Raw genomic sequence first — 22,479 nt, 5'->3', positions numbered from 1 at the left:
CTTATCCTTGTTTTCCAATCCCTCTATGGCCTCGCCCTTCCCTATTTCTGTAATCTCCTCGAGACATTTGCATTCATCTAATTCTGGACTCCCGAGCTTCCCTGATTTTAATTGCATCACCATTGACCATGCCTTCAGCTGCCTTGGCCCTAAGCACTAGAATTGCCTCAATCCTCATCCTCCTCTTCCTCCTCTCTTCCTTTAAGACAAAGCTTACAGCCTACCCTCTTTGGCCAAGCTTTTGGTCATCTGCGCTAGTATCTCCTTATGTAGCTTGGTGCCATATTTTGTTTTAATGCTCCTGTGAAGTGTCTGGGGATGTTTTATTATGTTGAAGGCACTAAACAAATGTAAGTTGTTTTTTGATATCCTGACTCGAATAGAAGAGGCTATTTTGTTTAGAGGCAGGACCTTGTGTTCTCCTACTCTTTGTCTTCTGTTATGTATCAACTTGGTCCTGCAGGACAAATGGAAATGGTTTAGTCTGTCCCCTGTTGAAAGGTTTTCAAGATGTATGATGAAGCTTAGCACAGTCCACAGGATGACAGGAAGCAGCAGTAAATGTGGCTGAATCAGGAGCAGCAAGTTTGAGGCTGTGTAAGCAAGTAGAAGGCAGTGTGATTTGGAGGAAAGACACAGGAAATTTGGCTCATCATGGCTCTACCAGCACTTTGAAAGGGCCATTACATTAGTCCCACTCCTTTGTTCTGTCCCATATCCCTGCATAGATGACTTGCTGCTTTGCTTAACTGTAAACTTATTAGCAAATGTTATGGCCATTCAAAATTGTCCTGATGTGACCTTCAGGACTATCTGTGTGGGGAAAAGCAGCACTAGAGTGTGCTTCATGATTGTTCCGTAATCTTTCCCCCGAAGTTCGTGGGTCTAAACTCTGGTCAGAATGTTTCAATCCTTAAAGGATGTTTCTAACATCTTTGCTGGGAAGTGATCCATTACCAGTTTTGAGGCCTGTGGGTGGGAAAAAGTTCCTGTCACTTTAATCCGAGGACTAGTTAACCACTAACATATACATGCGCACCTCTTTTTTAATTCATCTGCCGAACATTTGTTTGGTTTTTTTTTCTAGCAGATGTCAATTTCAAAAGAGATGGGAGATTTTCTCTTTCAAAATCAATTTAAAGAAGAAAAAGGTTAAAAACCAGCTTTTGAAACAATATTTTGGTACAGGGATGTTCTAAAGTGAAATTAAAAATAGAGAACCAAGGAGAGTTTTTTTTCTACATCTGTATGAATCTATTTACTTCTAACCCCGCTCCCACCTCCCTTCTCTCCACAAAGATGTTGATTCATGCTGGGATTTGGTTTCATGGTTGTTGGCTTTGCAGTATGAATCCTCAGTGAGAAACAAGCTTGAAAATTGTCTGGAAGCTAAGTTTGTAAACAGCTGGCTAGGCACTGTATTGTGCACAGAGCTTTGAAGCAGAACATTGCCCTTCAGCTCCAGCTGTAGTGAATGTCACATCTTCAGGCAAGAGAACTTGCTTTGGTTCAAGTCAGAACTAAAATAGATTTATCAGCTCTTGAGGATTAGAGGACATCTGACCACAGAATAGGACTAAAAAGCTTGTAAACTCCCTGTTCGGAGAGGAAAAATGCAACGATTCATCCCAAGCTGCGGCCATACTGGAAATTACACAGCAGAGCTTTATTGTTCTATTTGAACAGAATAAAATGGCTATGATCTAACAGAATAGTCACAGTCACCAAGCTGTGAAACTGAATTGTATCACATTTGCAGTGACAGAAATAGTTTGCGAACAAGAAAGAGCCTTCTAATCATGTAGTCAGTACTAAACAACCAGGACACTTAGTGTTGTCAAGCTGTTGTTGGATTTTATGCAGTCTCTCAATATTGAATGTAGACTTTATTCTGTCTGCATTAATCATATTGTTGTAGCTACCAAAAATAGATTTATTTTTCAATTGCACATTTTAGCCTCATTTTAACAGCTAAGTACTGTTAACGCTGCAATATTTTTAGTCATGCTCATTCTTCAATATGAATAGGTTTCTAAATCCTATGCATACTGGCAATATAATGAATCATAGTGACAGTGAAGGAATCATAAACTTACCATAACACTATGGTATTGTATTATTGACACTACAGAAACTGTAGTGCCTCTAATCTTTAAAACTAGTGATGTTCAATTCAATGGTCCTATAGTGTAATAATATTCTACTGATGCCAAAGCCATGCTAATTTCTAGAATGTTAATGAAATGTCTAGAATGAATCTGACTGCTTGACCCATCAAGTCTGCACTGGTCAATTTTATCTACAAGAACTACCTAGCTTAATTCTGCACTGCCTTTTTTAATTTTTTTTTTGTCAAGCAACTATATCATTACTTTTTTTAAAGAATTTATTGAGTCAGATTCAACAACAAATTATTGCACATAATTTCACAATTAATCATCCTCCTTTTGTAAAGATTTCTTTCTAATCTTGTTTTAACTTTTATTGTGGTTACCATAAATTTGTGATCTCTTACTGTTTCACCAACCAACAGCAACCACCTCTCACTATTTATCTTACCATAAACTCTTCATGCAGGGTCACCTCTCAACCTTCTGAGGAAGCACAATCCCTGACTCCTTCAGTCCCTCTGTCTGCAACCAGGTAACCACCTGGCAAATTTGCTCTTCGCCATTTCTTTTTTTTTATCCTTGCTATTTATCCTTCTTATTATTGAAATCACAGCACCCTAACTTGGGTCTTGTGTAAGGTCAACATTCCGTCCATGCTTTTGTTCAATGCTTCTATATATAAAACAATGGATTCAATTTGCACTTTCATAGCCTCATCTACTTGCGCTACCACATTTCACTGACTTCATATCTGTACAAGGTCATTCTGCTTGCCTATTGATTTCAACATCGTACAGTTAGGTGCTTTTTCCTTCTCTATTCTTGCTTTCATAGTGTTTGTTTGTTTTCCCACTTTTGATTGTATATGCTACCGAAGTGCCCTCCTGCAATATTTCAAAACTTTTCATGCTGAAGATTCTGCTTTACGTAATTTTGGTGTTGAGTAAATTTCAATAATATTCCCCTCAGTTAATGAGTGCAGCTCATTTGATTACATAACAAATAAGGGCAGCTGCAACATGGTGGTAGAAAGAGGGAAGCCGCATCAGTCAACAGAAAATTCCAAAAGACACATTATGCCTGACCAACCTGATAGAGTTCTTTGATGTAATAACAGAAAGCAGAACTTGTATTTTATGTCGGCTTTCAAAAGGGTAAAGTAGCAGATAGAGAGATATATAGCAAATGTTGTTCACCACACTGCCCACTGCACACTGCCATTCTGCCCTTGTTTTCTGGCATCCAACCATCCTTCTATTCGTGCAGCTACATTCTCCTTCATTCCATGTGCCATTCTCTTTGCCAACCTTAAATTTTTGTAACCTCTTTGAAACCATATCTCCTTAAATAGCAACTTCAAGCTCTATAAGTTCAATATCCACCTTCTCTTGAAATAGAGGCATAGAATTTGTTCAGTCTTTCATTCTCCTCTGTAGAGCAGCATCTCAATATTTTGGGAACCCAACTTCTATCATTACAATCCTTTTGCACCATTAATATGTCTACAGAAGGCCTTTGTATTGCCTTTTTCTAGATTTATTTTTCAATTGCACATTTTAGCCACTAACAGTTAAGTACTGTTAAAGTCACAGCATTTTTAGTCACCTTCTTAACATTTCTAGTCTCCCCTTTTTTAATAGCTTTCTAGCATATTGAGCTATTTATTTTCATTTTATGTCCTGTATGCACTAAATACTTCTCAAGTTTTAGACTTAACCTAATTTCCTCCTCATTTCGTGCAACCTCAGTCTTTAATGCAATCCCTTTTTTCCCTTTAGTAGAATCAGTTTGATTTGTACACTTTGCATCTTGTTTAAGTATTTCCCATTGCTGCTGATATACCCTTCTGTTAATTTTTCCTTCCATTTAAATGTGCACAATATTACTTTTTATTGTGTTATAATAATGTTTTTTTGTCTGGTTGTGTTGCTGGCCTTGAGTTTTTCCTCCCTATCCTCACACTGTTGTAAATGCAGTGTGATCACCGTTTGATTGTGAAATGATGTCAATATGTATATAATAGCACATAAATTGCATGTCACAAAACAATAGCATATTGAGGCTTTGCGATGACTTGTGTTACCTCAATTTGAGGTGTGCTTGTTCTCAAAATAGACACTGATATGTGCTTATAATGTTGGAAGTTCATAAATGGGTTCATCTTTGTTTATTGGGATTTTGGGGTTAGAAATCTGCAGGAGGGCACATTCTACATAAATGCTAAGGTGTTTGACCCCAGAACCTCTGCCATAAGCATCATCGAAGCTCATGGAGTCTAGTTCATTATTGCAACAGCAGGAACTTGCATCAAAGGGGAACAATGAGGATGTTTGCCGACCATGGGAAGTATAATAGAAAAAAGGCCTCTTCTTTTAGGGGCCTGGGCCACAATCCCAGTCTGGTTTCCTAAGTGGGCCCTACTTCCCTTGTTTGGTGTGAACGGACCACCAGATTCCTGAGGGGTAGGGACATGGTTAGTCTCGACATAAGCTCTGACCCTGTGAATCCTCCTCCCCCCCCCCGCCAATTTATCTCACTTTGACACAGTTGGAAACTATACAAACAACAGCCACCCCAGTCACCCTCATAAAGGGCCAAGGCTTGGCCTCATTTCTGATCCACCCAATATGCTCCCACCAAAAGAGTCTCAAATTTTTGGTCTTTGTGGATATTGTGTCAGACGGACAGTAACTGATGCCAAACTTGCATGTGTGGTGTGATATTGTACTACCTGATCAGAGCTTGTGGTCATGTTGGGTTGTATTTCATTACATTCTTTGAGAACTGGCACATCGTGTGTGTAGAACTTTTGGTGCAAACATCAGTGTAAACCAGAGAATGGCCATCCTGATGTTCAGTGATTAAAGTCCCCACAACTCCCAAATGCATATTTGGGTGAGGAACTGCATTCAACACCTTTAGGGGAGAATAGGCAAAATGTTGCAGATGGAATAGTGTATTTATGGGGATTTTGTTCAGCAGAAGCTGGATGCTTTTCATTCCCCTATAAATGTAGAGACAGATAATTGGAAGTAGATTGCCAGCCTTCTGTTTCAAGAAAGAATGTTGCAGTAAACTGGGAAGAGAAAGGAACAAAATACCTTCAAAATGGGGCATTATGTAACATTTCAGTACCACAGAGTATGTTTTGTTACAGGGTTGAAAACATAACCATTTTAACAATGTTTAACTTTAGTTTTCAGCACTTTTGACTTGGAGTCCAGTTATGGATTGGCTCCCACCACAATGCAGGAGCGTGGAGGCATACTTTGAAATTCTCAAAGGGTGTGTAGGGCTGCTGATAATACAGCACTATTGAACTATGCATTGGAGGCACTTGGAGAAACCTCCTGCTGCGGTCCCATATGACCAGTCTGTTCCTGTTCAAGGCAGCAATGTTTTGCATGTACGCCTTGATAATGTAGGGTCTCCTTGACCACAAAGCATTATTTTTTTTTCAAAACTTAACATTAGCCTGCCAGAAGTGCTTCTGAATTATTTGTGATGCAAATGTAAAATTCAGATTGTAAACAAACACTGAAATGCACTCCGTGGTATTTTTAAACAAATTCCTCAGGAGCAGGCCAAGCAAGATTAATATAAGTTTATTTAAAGTAAGCATTTTCAGCACACGCACATTGTGGGATCTGGCAGCTACCACTTGTGTCGGTTGTATAGAGTTCCTGTCCACTATTTGAAATAAGGGTTATAGTTTTCTTAAGCCTGTCTGAGATCAAAGTAGGAGACTGTAGATTGTAGAGTCCGTAGAGGAGGAATTCCTGGAGTGTATACGGGATGTTTTTCTGGACCAATACATTGAGGAACTAGCGAGAGAACAGGCCATCCTTGACTGGGTATTATGTAATGAGAAAGGAATAATTGGCAATCTAGTTGTGCAAGGCCCCTTGGGGATGAGTGACCATAATATTATAGAATGCTTCATCAAGAAGGAGAGTGACATAGTTGATTCTGAGACTTGAGCCCTGAATCTTTAATAAAGGAAACTACGATGGTATGAGGCGTGAGTTGGCTATGATGGATTGGGAAATGTTACTTAAAGGGATGATAGGCAATGCAAACATTCAAAGAGCGCATGGGTGAACTGCAACAATTGTTTATTCCTGTCTGGTGCAAAAGTAAAACAGGAAAGGTAACCAAACCATGGCTTACAAGGGAAATTAGAGATTGTATTAGATGCAAGGAAGAGACATACAAATTGGCCAGAAAAAACAACAGACCTGAGGATTGGGAGCAGTTTAGAATTCAGCAAAGAAGGACCAAGGGATTGATTAAGAAGGGGGAAAATAGAGTACAAGAGTAAGCTTGCAGGGAACATAAAAACTGACTGTGTATAAGTTTCTATAGGTATGTGAAGAGATAAAGTTTGGTGAAGACAAATGTATGTCCCTTATAGTCAGAAACAGGGGAATTTATAATGGGGAACAAAGAAATGGCTGACCAACTAAATACATACTTTGGTTCTGCCTTCACAAAGGAGGACACAGATAACATACCAGAAATGTTGGGGAACGCAGGGTTTAGTGAGAGGGAGGAACTGAAAGAAACCAGTATTAGTAGGGAAATGGTGTTGGGGAAATTGATGGGATTGAAGACCGATAAATCCCCAGGGCCTGATAATCTACATCCCGGAGTATTTAAGTGGCCATAGATATAGTGGATGCATTGGTGGTCATCTTCCGAGAATCTATTATCTCTGGAACAGTTCCTACAGATTGGAGGGTAGCTAATGTAACCCCACTATTTAAAAATGGAGGCAGAGAGAAAACAAGGAATTATAGACCAGTCAGCCTGACGTCGGTAGTGGGGAAAATTCTAGAGTCCGTTATAAAAGATTTAATAGCTGAGCACGTGGAAAACAGTGGCAGAATCGGACAGAGTCAGCATGGATTTATGAAAGAGAAATCATGCTTGACAAATCTACTGGAATTTTTTGAGGATGTAACTAGTAGAGTTGATGAGGGGGAGCCAGTGGATATGGTTTATTTGGACTTTCAGAAGGCTTTTGACAAAGTCCCACATAAGAGATTGGCATGTAAGGTTAAAGCGCATGGGATTGGGGGTAGTGTATTGAGATGGATAGAAAACTGGTTGGCAGACAGGAAACAGTAGGAATAAACGGGTCTTTTTCCGAATGGCAGGCAGTGACTAATGGGGTACCGCAAGGATCAGTGCTGAGACCCCAGTTATTCACAATATATATTAATGATTCAGATGAGGGAATTAAATGTAATATCTCCAAATTTGTAGATGACACAAAGCCGGATGGGAGGGTGAGCTGTGAGGAAGATGCAGAGATGCTTCAGTGTGATTTGGACAAGCTGAGTGTGTGGGCAAATGCAAGGCATATACAGTATAATGTGGATAAATGTGAGGTTATCCATTTTGGTAGCAAAAACAGGAAGGCAGATTATTATCTGAATGGCTATAAATTGAGAGAGGGGAATGTGCAATGAGACCTGGGTGTCCTTGTAAACATGCAGGTGCAGTAGACGGTAAAGAAGGCAGTTCTGTCGAAGGGTCACGAGGACTCGAAACGTCAACTCTTTTCTTCTCCGCCGATGCTGCCAGACCTGCTGAGTTTTTCCAGGTAATCCTGTTTTTGTTAAGGCAAATGGTATGTTGGCCTTCATAGCCAGAGGATTCGAGTACAGGAACAGGGATGTCTTGCTGCAATTGTACAGGTACTTGGTGAGACCACACCTGGAATATTGTGTGCAGTTTTGGTCTCCTTATTTGAGGATGTACTTGCTATAGAGGGGAGTGCAGTGAAGGTTTACCCGACTGATTCCTAGGATGGCGGGACTGACATATGAGGAGAGATTGAGTCGATTAGGATTATATTCGCTGGAGTTCAAAAGAATAAGGGGGGATCTCATAGAAACCTATAAAATTCTAACTGGATTAGACAGGGTAGATGCAGGAAGGATGTTCCCGATGGTGAGGGAGTTCAGAACCAGGGGTCACAGTCTGAGGATATGAGGTAGACCATTTAGGACCGAGATGAGGAGAAATTTCTTCATCCAGAGAGTATTGAGCCTGTGGAATTCTTTACCACAGAAAGTAGTTGAGACCAAAACATTGTATGTTTTAAGAAGGAGTTAGATATAGCTCTTGGGGTGAAAGGGATCAAAGGGTATGGGGTGAAATCGGGAACAGGCTATTGAGTTGGATGATCAGCCATGATCATAATGAATGGTGGAGCAGGCTCGAAGGGCCAAATGGCCTACTCCTCCTATTTTATATGTTTCTATGAGTCAAAGGTCTCCAGCACAAAAAGGCCCTTTGGCTCACCAAGTCTGTGCTGGTCAAATAAGTACCTAACTATTCTAATCCTATTTTCCAGCACTAGGCCCATAGCCTTGTATGCCATAGCATTGCAAGTGCACATCCAAATACTTCTTAAATGTTATGAGGGTTTCTGCCTCTACCACCCTTTCAGGCCATGAGTTCCAGATTCCCACCACCCTCTGGGTGAAAAAATTCTTCCTCACATCCCCGTTAAACCTCCTGCCCCTTACCTTAAATCTATGCCGCCTGGTTACTGATCCTTCCACTAAGGGGAGAAGTTCCTTTTCTGTCTACCCTATACATGCCCCTCATAATTTTATACACCTCAGTCATGTCCCCCTCAATTTCCTCTGCTCCAGGGAAAATAACCCCAGGCTATCCAATCTCTCCTCATAAGTAAAACTCTCCAGCCCAGGCAACATCCTGGTAAATCTCCTCTGCACTCTGTCTGTCTGTCTCTCTCTCTCTCGTGCAATCACATCCTTCCTATAATGCGGATTCCAGAACTGCATGCAATAATCTAGCGATAAAAACAAAAAAACTGCGGATGCTGGAAATCCAAAACAAAAACAGAATTACCTGGAAAAACTCAGCAGGTCTGGCAGCATCAGCGGAGAAGAAAAGAGTTGACGTTTCGAGTCCTCATGACCCTTCGACAGAACTTCTGTCGAAGGGTCATGAGGACTCGAAACGTCAACTCTTTTCTTCTCCGCCGATGCTGCCAGACCTGCTGAGTTTTTCCAGGTAATTCTGTTTTTGTTTTTGTTTTGCAATAATCTAGCTGTGGCCTAACCAGTGTTTTATACAGTTCCAGCATAAACTCCTTGCTCTTATATTCTATGCCTCAGCTAATAAAGGCAAGTATCCCATATGCTGCCTTATGCCAATACAGAATGTCGAGAAAACTCACACCTTGCCTCCTTTCCTTTTTTTAATATGTTAGAGATAGGAGCCCAGCATGTGACACATTTTGATTTTTGGGCATTGTACCCTGAAATAACTAGTATTAACAAAAGCCAGGGGTTCATAAGGTTGGTAACTTGACAATATAATTGTAAAGTCAGAAAACCTCCTTTGTGATATTTTGAAAGGCTGTAGTTTGTACTTCTCCACTCAAAAAAAAACTTTGTCCCTCTCAAAAAAGCAGAATCAGTAAAGAATTGTGAATGCTCCAGTGGTCCCCCTCACCCTCCTCTCCTGCTCCCTTTCCTCCTCTTCCCATCCCCCCACCACTCCCCACCCCGACTCGTGGGAAGAAACATTTGCTACAATGATTCTGGCATTTCTAAATATTCTAGATTATTTATGTATAAGGATTCCCAATGATCTCCTCTTGTCCTGCTGTTCCCATACCAGTTACCACTACTGTTCTTCTCTACTGCGTCCTTTAGAAGAGTTTGGATCTTGATGGTAGTCCAGCACCTCACTTAACTAGCAATTCTTGATGTTGGAACATGACGGTGAATGTCAGTAAACTATTGGACCATGGGAGGCATCACAACTAAGCCTGATCATGACATAGAAACTAGGAGCAGGAGTAGGCCATTCGGCCCGTCGAGCCTGCTCCGCCATTCATTATGACCATGGCTGATCATCCAACTCAATAGCCTGCTCCCGTTTTCTCCCCATACCCTTTGATCCCTTTCACCCTGTTCACACAGGAATCACTGGATAGAAATTAGGAACCTTGACTGAAGTTTTGCTCCCCCGCATTTTTTCGTTAACAACATTTGAGACCAGAGTTATTTTGGCAGATCCTATGATGTACTTCTGGAATTAAGTTGAATGTGTAATCAGATAGTGAAAAGTGAGAATGAGTTCAGCTTGAAGAGCTTTGTGTTCTAAGGCAAATGAAGATAAATGATGATCAAAGTTAATGGGACAAGTTGATGAAAGTCTGACATCAATACCAGCATTGTAATGATCAACTTTCAAATGATCACTGTCTTCACTGGGCTAATGTAACACTGCATTTTAACATGCAAGTATTTAGCTATGTTTAATGCAAATTGGTTTCACATATTTAAGCTCTAAATCATTAATGCTGTAATTGTAGAATGCATAATGAGCATCCGCATTGCTTATTGCTTAAAACAGCCTGTAGTAATGTGATGGTTCAATGTTAAAATTTGACCCAACATCTCAAATCATGTAATGATTTTGGTAAGAGTACTTTTATAATTGGGGTACAAATGTTCATGGACTTTACAAAGTGTGATTACTTGTCAATTTCTAGACCAATTAACCTGTTAAATATTTTAAATCTCCTGGAAAATATTGACCATTTATCAATTGCAGTTAAATGATAGAAAAATTACAACTTGAATGACACAGGTACATTTATGCACTGTCATAGAGTAATTCAATGCCAGTTTGAGGTTTATATTAACCCACAATATTAATTCCTTAACCTGGCTGATTTGTCAAACTTTTGCACGTGGAATGCATCTTTTCAAGTCATCCCTCTTATTTTAACATCCCTGAAGCATCTTGGAGACCTAGGGGTATAGTATTTGCTCTGCTTCCTAGAGAGAGGATTGTGATATCGGAGAGGAGGACATCCAAAGAAAAGCAAATAAATAACAAAAAGGTTAATAAAAATTAAACGACAAGCTGTCCTGAAAGCCAAATTAATGTATCCAGTGAGCACTGAAAGAAACGGATTAGGAAGGTGCCAGTGTTCTCTGTTCTCAGCCGGGCTAGCAGCAGGTGCAGATTAATGCTGACCAGAGGGCTGGATACAGAATGTTTCATCCAGTGCGGGAAAAGGCAGCCAGGATCCCCACAATTAATGGACATTGAGCTAGACTTTGAAACTGTTTACTCCTACTTTATTGGTGAGTCTGACTGACCTACTTAACTTCACAAGGCAGTGAACTAATGCTGGTGAGCAGATTTTACTCTGCTTGGCTGGGTTAAGTGAACTGTGCACACAAGACTAACTGGTTTTCTCCAAAGCATGGAGTGCCACTGCACAAGTACATACTTGTGACAATGCTGATTCATGTGCTCCACCTTGCATCAGCTCACTGAGCACAGATGGTACAACCAGTTCCAGGCAGGTATGAGTGTGCTGATCCAGTTCAGGGCCTGTTCCCTGTCCAAACCCTAAAGATGTCATGAGAAAGTGTTTTTTTCTCTCTCTCTAGTTTGGTGCACACCATTCTGTTTAGTTTGTGTTTACAGACAGTAACAGCTGCTAGAATAAGCTGTTAATGATGTGTATCTATAGCTCTTTCAGTAACAGAAACTTGTATTTAGGTGCCCTCTGGTCAGCGTTAATCTGCTTTTATCTTATTTTGTTCTTCCAAGATTTAAGAGCATATTACAAGATAAAAGCCCCACAATGGTCTACATTCAGTTGAAAACCCCAGCTTTTGTAATTGAAAACAACTTATAAATGGACTGAGGTTGCCAGTCTTTTAATCAGATGGCAACCTCCTCTGATCTTCCAAAGCTGGGTATAGATAAAACAACTATACATACTATAGTGCCTTTAATGTAATGAAAGATCTCACGGTGCTTCACGGGAACAAAATTTGACACTGTTATTTGACATCGCTCACACCAGCACCTAGTTTCCTTGATTCTTGAAGCTTATTCACATAATGGAACTGGTTAATGAAAGGTAAAGATTCAGTTGAAGAATGAGTATCCCAAGGCTTCCCTCTCCTCCCCTGACTGAGGGTGAATTTATCGTTGGTGTTGACATGAACCAGACAGATCATAAAGTTCCTGTCTCTGGTGTCCACTAAGCTAGTTGACTTTTGGCTGGTTGGCGGTGTGGCAGTGCACTGGCCCTGGGTCAGTGAGGGGAAAAGTCAGCCATCATTCCCGCTCCTGTCACTATCCATTGAAATACCTGCATGGCTATTTGGTAAGGACAAGAATGGGGGTTGACCCTGATTCTCCCTCACCCACCCTGCTGGCTTCCCTAGTTACGTGGTCTATGAATACTCAATTTCCAAACTTGCGCATAAGGAATAGCCACTTCATTGAGATGCCTGAATACCAACATAAGGCATTGCCTGCAGGAGAGGTGGGGGGTGGATATTGGGTCTGTGAAATACCAACTTGAATTGGACAGTTATCAGTAATACTCTATGTTATCAGTCATGAAAAAAAATGTTAACTGTTGAGCATTGTGCGGCTCAGCTGCTGAGTGCTGCATGTGTTGGTGCATGATGTCACATTGACCATCTGAAATGTCAGCCTATGAAAACTAAACAAATGATGTGATGGTTCCTGCAATATTACTGTATTATAAGATGTTCCTGTTGTGCTTAACCTGTTTAAATACCTTTGCAAGTAAGGAGCTGAACATGATGACGGTTTTGATAAATGGTGTTATAGGTACCAGAATCACAGAATCGTTAAAGCACAGGAGGAGGTCGTTCAGCCCTTGCCTGTACTGGCTGTCTGAGCAATTCACTTAGCGCCATTCCCCCACCTTCTCCTCTTAACCCTGCATGTTATTCTTTTTCAGATAACTGTCTAATTCCCTTTTGAATGCCTCGATTGAACCTGCCTCCACCACAGTGCATTCCAGAGCTTAACTTTCTGCATGAAAATGTTGTTTTTCCCATATTGCTTATGCTGCTTTTTCTAATTACTTTAAATCTGTGTCCTCTCATTCTTGATCCTTTCACGAGTGGGAACAGTTTCTCCCTATCTTCTCTGTCCAGACGCCTCCTGATTTTGAACACCTCTATCAAATCTCCTCTCAGCTGCCTTTTCTCCAAGGAATATAGCCCTAACTTCTCCATTCTGTCTTCATAACTGAAGTTCCTCATCCCTGGGACCATACTCGTGAACCTTTTCTGCCGTTCTCTCCAGTGCCTTCACATCCTTCCTAAAGTGTGGTCTCAATACTCCAGCTGAGGCTGGACTAATGTCTTATTCAAGTTCAACATAACCTTGGTCTTGTACACTATGCCTCTATTGATAAAGCCTAGGATACCTAATGCTTTATCAACCATTCGCTCTCAACCCGTCTTGCCACCTTCAATGACTTATGCAAAAACATCCAGGTCCCTCTGCTGGTGAACCCTTTTTAGAATTGTACCCTTTTATTTTATATTGTCTTTCCATGTTCTTCCTACAAAATGAATCACTTCACATTTCTCCGCATTGAACTTCATCTGCCACCTGATGAAATTCAACATTCAATCCTCACAGTTCGCAACGCTTCTAAGTTTTCGATCATCCATAAAATTGTGAAATTGTGTCCTGTAGACCAAAATTTAGGGCATTATTCTATTTCAGGAAGCACAAGGGTTCCACTGACCTTGGGGAACTCCACTATAAACTTCCTCCATCCCGAAAATCATCCATGAACCAGTAGTAATTTCCTGTCAATCAGCCAGTTTCATATCCAAAACAAAAACAGGATTACCTGGAAAAACTCAGCAGGTCTGGCAGCATCGGCGGAGAAGAAAAGAGTTGACGTTTTGAGACCTCATGACCCTTCGACAGAACTTGAGTTCGAGTCCAAGAAAGAGTTGAAATATAAGCTGGTTTAAGGTGTGTGTGTGGGGGGCGGAGAGATAGAGAGAGAGAGGTGGGGGGGGTGTGGTTGTAGGGACAAACAAGCAGTGATAGAAGCAGATCATCAAAAGATGTCAACGACAATAGTACAATAGAACACATAGGTGTTAAAGTTGGTGATATTATCTAAACGAATGTGCTAATTAAGAATGGATGGTAGGGCACTCAAGGTATAGCTCTAGTGGGGGGTTTTTTTTATATAATGGAAATAGGTGGGAAAAGGAAAATCTTTATAATTTATTGGAAAAAAAAAGGAAGGGGGAAACAGAAAGGGGGTGGGGATGGGGGAGGGAGCTCACGACCTAAAGTTGTTGAATTCAATGTTCAGTCCGGAAGGCTGTAAAGTCCCTAGTCGGAAGATGAGGTGTTGTTCCTCCAGTTTACGTTGGGCTTCACTGGAACAATGCAGCAAGCCAAGGACAGACATGTGGGCAAGAGAGCAGGGTGGAGTGTTAAAATGGCAAGCGACAGGGAGGTTTGGGTCATTCTTGCGGACAGACCGCAGGTGTTCTGCAAAGCGGTCGCCCAGTTTACGTTTGGTCTCTCCAATGTAGAGGAGACCACATTGGGAGCAACGAATGCAATAGACAAAGTTGGGGGAAATGCAAGTGAAATGCTGCTTCACTTGAAAGGAGTGTTTGGGTCCTTGGACGGTGAGGAGAGAGGAAGTGAAGGGGCAGGTGTTGCATCTTTTGTGTGGGCATGGGGTGATGCCATAGGAGGGGGTTGAGGAGTAGGGGGTGATGGAGGAGTAGACCAGGGTGTCCCGGAGGGAGCGATCCCTACGGAATGCCGATAAGGGGGGTGAAGGGAAAATGTGTTTGGTGGTGGCATCATGCTGGAGTTGGCGGAAATGGCGGAGGATGATCCTTTGAATGCGGAGGCTGGTGGGGTGAAAAGTGAGGACAAGGGGGACCCTATCATGTTTCTGGGAGGGAGGAGAAGGCGTGAGGGCGGATGCGCGGGAGATGGGCCGGGCACGGTTGAGGGCCCTGACAACGACCGTGGGTGGAAAACCTCGGTTAAGGAAGAAGGAGGACATGTCAGAGGAACTGTTTTTGAATGTAGCATCATCGGAACAGATGCGACGGAGGCGAAGGAACTGAGAGAATGGGATGGAGTCCTTACAGGAAGCGGGGTGTGAGGAGCTGTAGTCGAGATAGCTGTGGGAGTCGGTGGGTTTGTAATGGATATTGGTGGAAAGTCTATCACCAGAGATTGAGACAGAGAGGTCAAGGAAGGGAAGGGAAATGTCAGAGATGGACCACGTGAAAATGATGGAGGGGTGGAGATTGGAAGCAAAATTAATAAATTTTTCCAAGTCCCGACGAGAGCATGAAGCAGCACCGAAGTAACCATCGATGTACCGGAGAAAGAGTTGTGGAAGGGGGCCGGAGTAGGACTGGAACAAGGAATGTTCCACATACCCCATAAAGAGACAGGCATAGCTGGGGCCCATGCGGGTACCCATAGCCACACCTTTTATTTGGAGGAAGTGAGAGGAGTTGAAGGAGAAATTGTTCAGTGTGAGAACAAGTTCAGCCAGACGGAGGAGAGTAGTGGTGGATGGGGATTGTTCGGGCCTCTGTTGGAGGAAGAAGCTAAGGGCCCTCAGACCATCCTGGTGGGGGATGGAGGTGTAGAGGGATTGGACGTCCATGGTGAAGAGGAAGCGGTTGGGGCTAGGGAACTGGAAATTGTTGATGTGACGTAAGGTGTCAGAGGAATCACGGATGTAGGTGGGAAGGGACTGGACAAGGGGAGAGAGAAGGGAGTCAAGATAACGAGAAATGAGTTCTGTGGGGCAGGAGCAAGCTGAGACGATCGGTCTACCGGGGCAGTTCTGTTTGTGGATTTTGGGTAGGAGATAGAAGCGGGCCGTCCGAGGTTGGGCGACTATCAGGTTGGAAGCTGTGGGAGGGAGATCCCCAGAGGAGATGAGGTCAGTGACAGTCCTGGAAACAATGGCTTGATGTTCAGTGGTGGGGTCATGGTCCAGGGAGAGGTAGGAGGAAGTGTCTGCGAGTTGACGCTCAGCCTCCGCAAGGTAGAGGTCAGTGCGCCAGACAACAACAGCACCACCCTTGTCAGCGGGTTTGATGACAATGTCAGGGTTGGACCTGAGAGAATGGAGTGCAGTAAGTTCAGAGAGAGACAGGTTAGAATGGGTGAGAGGAGCAGAGAAATTGAGACGACTAATGTCGCGCCGACAGTTCTCAATGAAAAGATCGAGAGAAGGTAAGAATCCAGAGGGAGGGGTCCAGGAGAATATTGGAGATGGTTAAAAGGATCCGTTGAACTGGGAGAGGACTCCTGCCCAAAGAAGTGAGCCCGGAGACAAAGACGGCGGAAGAAGAGTTCAGTATCATGCCGAGCCCGAAATTCATTGAGGTGAGGGCGTAAGGGTATGAAACTAAGTCCTTTGCTGAGCACTGAACATTCAGCATCGGAGAGGGGAAGGTCAGGGGGTATAGTGAATACATGGCTGGGGTTGGGATTGGAAGATGGGGTGGGGACGGAGGGACAGGCGGGGGTGGAGGGTCCTAGATGGGTGTTGGTGTCGATGAGTTGTTGCAGCTTGCGTTCCTTAGCACTTGAGAGAAAGAGAAAAAGTTTCTTGTTGAGGCGTCGGATGAGCCGAAGGATAAAATGAAACTGGGGGCACGCGCAGCTTTGAAAAAGGGTACGGCGGTGCTGCTGGAGGGAGAGGTCGAGTGTGTTCATATGGCGCCGCATGGCACTGAGTGTGGATTTCAGAATGTGACGGGAACAGCAGTCCGAGAAACGTTTTATGTCCCGGAGATACCTGTAATCCTGGGTGGGTTCGAAACATGAGGGGTGGAATTTCAGTTGAAATCCACGTGGGGTAAGTCGGAGACGGAGACAGTCACTGAGAAAGGAGATATGGCTGTGAAAGCGGGTTTTAGTAAACACCTTGTCAAACACTAGGAGGGAAATGGAAAGCAAGGAAGGTGAGCAAGACAACAGAGATACGGAAATCTTGTCGCAGAGAGGAACAGAACTTCTTCAAGGAGGTAGGCATTTCTTGAAGAGCCGTGGCAGTCAATTAAACAGAGATAAAAGCAAAAAAACTGCGGATGCTGGAAATCCAAAACAAAAACAGAATTACCTGGAAAAACTCAGCAGGTCTGGCAGCATCGGCGGAGAAGAAAAGAGTTGACGTTTCGAGTCCTCATGACCCTTCGACAGAACTTGAGCTATCCATGTTGACACTGTCCCTTTTTATTCCATGAGCTCTAACTTTTCTCTCAAGCTGTTGTGTGGCATTATATCAAATGCTAGTCTGGAAAGGTTTTCTTCACTTGCCATTTTAACTGTACTCTCTTTGCCTGATCAGTTGATCATGTCAGGACCAGTAATTTGGCATTGCCTCTAATTCAGACGCTTGTGGTAGAAACAAAATAGAATGGTGCTGGACCTCTTTGACTGTAGTTGCGCATGTGACTATGGAGGAAGTTGCATTGAACTAAATGCTATGATCTTGTTCTAGCTTGAAACTGTTTGGAAAATCTTCAGCACAGACACTGTTTACTCTATAATAGAAACAAAAAAAAAATCTAAAATTCTAACCCCACTTAGTTAACCAGTTTAACCCTCCCAACCCTCTGCTCCATTCACCAACTGATCTAGCAATCACAGTGGGTTGTGTGGGATGACTCTGCAAAATTAAGTGTTGACTGTCTTTCAGTAGGTGCATCAATTCGACAAGCATTTTACCTGCTTTGCAAAATCAGCGATTCACAAATTGTTTCAGATGAGCACTTCAGTGCTGCACTATTCCAATACAGAGACAGCAGTTTGAATTTGTGTAGAGAGCACAGCACTTTCAAGTCACAACCACATTTAATCTTCCAGACATCACCGATTCTGCTCAACTGATGATGTACAGGCCTTCAGACCTCCAGTCTATTGGGTTGAAATCATTTGGGAAAGACAGAGGTGACACTCATTTCTCTGTTTTAGGGATGAGTGACATATTAATTTAATTTGTATCTTGCACAGTTTGTGTATTCTTCCTTGTGTTGTATATCTTGTGGTCCTTATGGGAGACTGGAGCTGCCTTGTCAGTGCTCCTGGATAGCCAGCTGACAGTGACATCTATTGACTGTACTTTCCCATTTGTCCTTCCCCTCTCGGGGGAATTATCTGAGGTGCTTTCCCAGATCTCTGAGATCTGGAGCTCTGCATGTGAGGAATCTGAAATTTGAGCCTGATTATTATTCTGTGGCCCCATGTGTACAATATCTTTGCTTTTTGTGCAGCAATTGCTTTTAGACTCCTGTAATAAAATACAGACAGCTGCCTAAATGTCAATAATTTGGTATCTTATTAAGTAATGTAAAGCAGTGGAGGGTGTGAAGAGCTTTTTAGTTCTGTGGTCATGAAACTCTGTTCTTGCCTGAACTTGCATTCTTTTTGCCTTGAATGGTGTAGAAGCTTCTAACAATCCTCCTGTACAGCTCGCTGCCTCACTTGCTCAGCAGCTGGCATGTACTCAGCTGACAACACAGTTTATTTTTCCACCAGCCACTTTATACAAAATGATGAGAGAATTTCACAATGAGCAGCAACAAAAGGTTATACAGCTTACAAATAGGTTATTGACAAAGCATATATTAATATGCTGTGCACAGGAGGACTATTCCCCTGCTGATTTGTGCATTTAACCTTATTCCATTCCTACACACAATCCTCTCATGAAATTTATTTGAAGCCTTAGAAACTTTATGCTTGACAAAATGCAACAGCAATCCAATGGGTGTTGAAGCCAAAAGCTGCAGAAAGTTACTTTTTTTTTGATAATGTCCTAATCCTTTCAACTGGGAGCAAGGCATGGCAAGGATTCGATGGGTGTTTTTGAAGAAATTAAGTATGATGTCCTTTTGCTAATGTTCAAAATGGTAATGGATTTTTCACTCATTTGTATTTGAAAGAGCAGGATTGGTCATCAGTAGAAATACAGTCCATATTGCATAAGCTTGAAGTTTTTCCTTTTTAAGAGATTATGATGCTGTCTCTCCCCAGCCTAGTTTCTACACAGCCTTCACCACAATTCCCCACATCCCGGTACAGCCACCTGTTCCCCGGATCATCTGTGCTAAAAGAATAATTGAGCAGCTTATTTTTTAGCCTGTGCCCACAAGGCTCTTAGCAGGCTGCCATGAACTGCACAAGAGCTGTCCAGTGCAGGAACCATTCCTCATTTCACTCTACGTTTTTAGCCACCCTGCACAGCACCACAAAGACTAGGGACTTACTTGGCTGGGAAATCTCACTTGCATTTATCAATTCTTTTCCACTTTGCAATGTGCAAATCTTAACTTAGCAAGAAGGGAAATAATTAGATAAAAGCTAAAAGGGATCCTTCGTACCATGTTGAAGAAAAAAAACACTGCATAGTACTCTCCAGGCTTTCTTCTTTACATAAGAACGGTGTGCAAGATTGCTCTCATTACTTGTTCTGTACCTTCTCAGCAGTGCATCATGCTTAGTCCAAAAGATCAGCGCTTGTTCCAGAGAATGTAGATAATGTTGTCATGACATAAGAGAGAGCCCATTGAGTAAATTCTTATTAGTATTAAAAAGAAAATTAGGAAATCTTGGCAATGTTGGTTTTTATAATACAGGGAGAGCAGCATGAAGATTAGAGGCACTCAGTGCAAATAGGTATACTGCATTTATTAATTTGATTACCTGTTTTCTCTCCCCCTCTCTCTCAGGTTCGTGAGATCCTTGGCCACTGTTCCTGTCCATCTCAGTTCCCTATGACAAAAGTATCAGAGGGTAAATATAAAGTCGGTGAGACCAGCACATTGATCTTCATCAGAGTAAGAGCCTTGTGCAATAACCATTTTAATTTTGTATTTAAAAGTTGTAATAAACAGCCACAAGTACACAATGTGAGGGAGCTGTATAACAATACTACACCAAGCTTGTACCAGTAACATGGGATGGCAGATAGTAGAGCTAAACAACAGGTTCTGGCTCTTTCCTTCCTTGCCTGCAACATTTGGTCCATTAAATCTCAATTTATACATGGCTCATCCAGCAAGGATTGTCAAGATATTTGAATCTTACTCCCTAGTATGGGTAGTTACATAACATTATTCACCGAAGAGGTGGATGTTGTTAGGAATTGTGTACAAGTGGCATGTAGTTGGGGTTGGAAGGAAGGGAGAATTTGTGCACTCAACACAAAACATTGTACAAATACTAAGCTACTGAAAAATAAGAAGCAGACTTCAACACATGAAAAAACATTTGAAGATTTGTATCAATGGACTTTGTCCTTGCTTGTTTTGTAGCAAAAGGGCAGTCAAAGGTTGGCTCTCAATCTTCCGTCAGAATTGCAGCTCAACACCCAGCAAGCACAAAGACAATCATTTTTAGAATGTTTGTTTGTGGGGGAGTCTCTATTTCCCAACAAAGGTTTCCCCTATAATTGTAAGCTCAGGCATTTTAGTTGTGACTCTCCCCTTGGCGCTGGGGGTTTTTCTTTCACCTCACCTAATAGCAATGTGACTGGCCATCTTAATACAGAGCTGCAGACCTGTAACAGCCACTCACTGAATGTCCCAGCAGAAGTTATTTCCAAAGATTTCACACGTTTGAAATTTATAAAATACAAATAGTTTTGTGTTCTACAATAGGAAATCAAAATTTTTTTTTTTGTGGGCTGCAATACAGCAAAATTTCCATACAGTTTTGGTACTTTTTAAATGACCAGCAATGCACTGCCTGAAAGGGTGGTGGAAGCAGATTCAATAGTAACTTTCAGAAGTGAATTGGATAAATAAATACTTGGTGGAATAAATTTTAAGGGCTATGGGGAAAGAAGGGAGTTGGGGTACTTGGATGACTCTTTCAAAGAGCTGATACAGGCACGATGGACCAAAAGGTCTCCATCTGTGCTGTCAACTGCGATCACCCAACATTTTGTAAAGTCAAGAGTGGTAGAAATTACATCACATCAGATGGCCATTCAGCCCATTGATGCAAATATCTAGTTCATAATTCATGAATTATGAATATAACTTTTAGTTTTAGAAATTAAAGTTCCAACTGTAGATAAATAGTGGGGGGGGGGGGTGGGGTGTGCATCTAATTAACAAGCTGATAAATAACTCTAATGTAAAGGCAAACCAAACAAGCCCAGGATTAATAAACACAGGTTACTCTTATAATGTTAAAGTTGATGGTGAAAAAAAACTTAAATAATGGGTAACCCATCTCTGGACCTCTTAGTGGAACCAGGGAGTCTGGAGAGGGAGTGATTACATCAATTAGAAATATAAATTACTCATAAGTTACAGAATGAAGGAACAGTGTTTAAGGTAAAATACTTTGTTTATGGCCTGAATTTTTCAGTCAGCTTGGTGGTGGTTTTGGTGGTGGTGGTGTGGGTGGGGGGTGGTGGTGGTGGGGGGGGTGTGTGTGTGTGTGTGTGTGTGTGTGGGGGGGGGGGGGGGCGTGTGCGCGTGTGTGTGTGTGGGGGGGTGGGGGGTGGTGTGTGCGTGCATGTGTGCATGCGCGCGCAACACACTGGCACATAAAATGACACGCAATAAGGCCAGCGTGTCCTAGCATGGATAGAAAATTGGCTGTCTGGCAGGAGGCAGAGAGTGGGGTTAAGGGGGTCCTTCTCAGGATGGCGGCCGGTGACTAGTGGAGTTCCGCAGGGGTCAGTGTTGGAACCACAACTTTTCACTTTATACGTTAATGATCTAGATGAACGAACTGAGGGCATTCTGGCTAAGTTTGCAGATGATACAAAGATAGGTGGAGGGATAGGTAGTATTGAGGAGGCGGGGAGGCTGCAGAAGGATTTGGATAGGTTTGGAGAATGGGCAAAGAAGTGGCAGATGGAATACAACATGGGGAAGTGTGAGGTCATGCACTTTGGTAGGAAGAATAGAGGCATAGACTATTTTCTAAATGGGGAGAGAATTCAGAAATCTGGAGTGCAAAGCGACTTGGGAGTCCTAGTCCAGGATTCTCTTAAGGTTAACTTGCAGGTTGAGTCAGTAGTTAGGAAGGCTAATGCAATGTTGGCATTTATTTTGAGACGACTAGAATATAAAAGCCGGGATGTGCTGCTGAGGCCTGGATGAATGGACGTGGGGAAGATGTTTCCATTAGTAGGAGAGACTAGGACCCGAGGGCACAGCCTCAGAGTAAAGGGAAGACCTTTTCGAACAGAGATGAGGAGAAACCTCTTTAGCCAGAGAGTGGTGAATCTATGGAATTCATTGCCACAGAAGGCTGTGGAGGCCAGGTCATTGAGTGTATTTAAGACCGAGATAGATAGGTTCTTGATTGGTATGGGGAGAAGGCGGGAGAATGGGGTTGAGAAGCTTATCAGCCATGATTGAATGGAAGAGCAGACTCGATGGGCCGAATGGCCTAATTTCTGCTCCTATGTCTTATGGTCCCCCCCCCCCCCCACCCCCCGACGTCATCGCGCTGTCTCATGATGTTTCATTTGTCCGGC

General features: G+C 42.4%; 1 protein-coding gene across 1 annotated transcript in view; it reads left to right on the top strand.

The window, feature by feature from the left end:
- The window catches only part of LOC121285879 (GAS2-like protein 2A), a 65,271-nt gene that overhangs the window by 17,065 nt on the left and 25,727 nt on the right, over positions 1 to 22,479 (top strand). Inside the window, exon 2 of the mRNA XM_041202801.1 lies at positions 19,709 to 19,816. Coding sequence (XP_041058735.1) covers positions 19,709 to 19,816 — 108 coding nt within the window. The remainder of the gene's footprint in view (positions 1 to 19,708; positions 19,817 to 22,479) is intronic.

The sequence above is a fragment of the Carcharodon carcharias genome, chromosome 13, assembly GCF_017639515.1.
Source record: "Carcharodon carcharias isolate sCarCar2 chromosome 13, sCarCar2.pri, whole genome shotgun sequence".
NCBI lineage: Eukaryota > Metazoa > Chordata > Chondrichthyes > Lamniformes > Lamnidae > Carcharodon > Carcharodon carcharias.
This window is presented reverse-complemented; position numbering and strand designations above follow the sequence as displayed.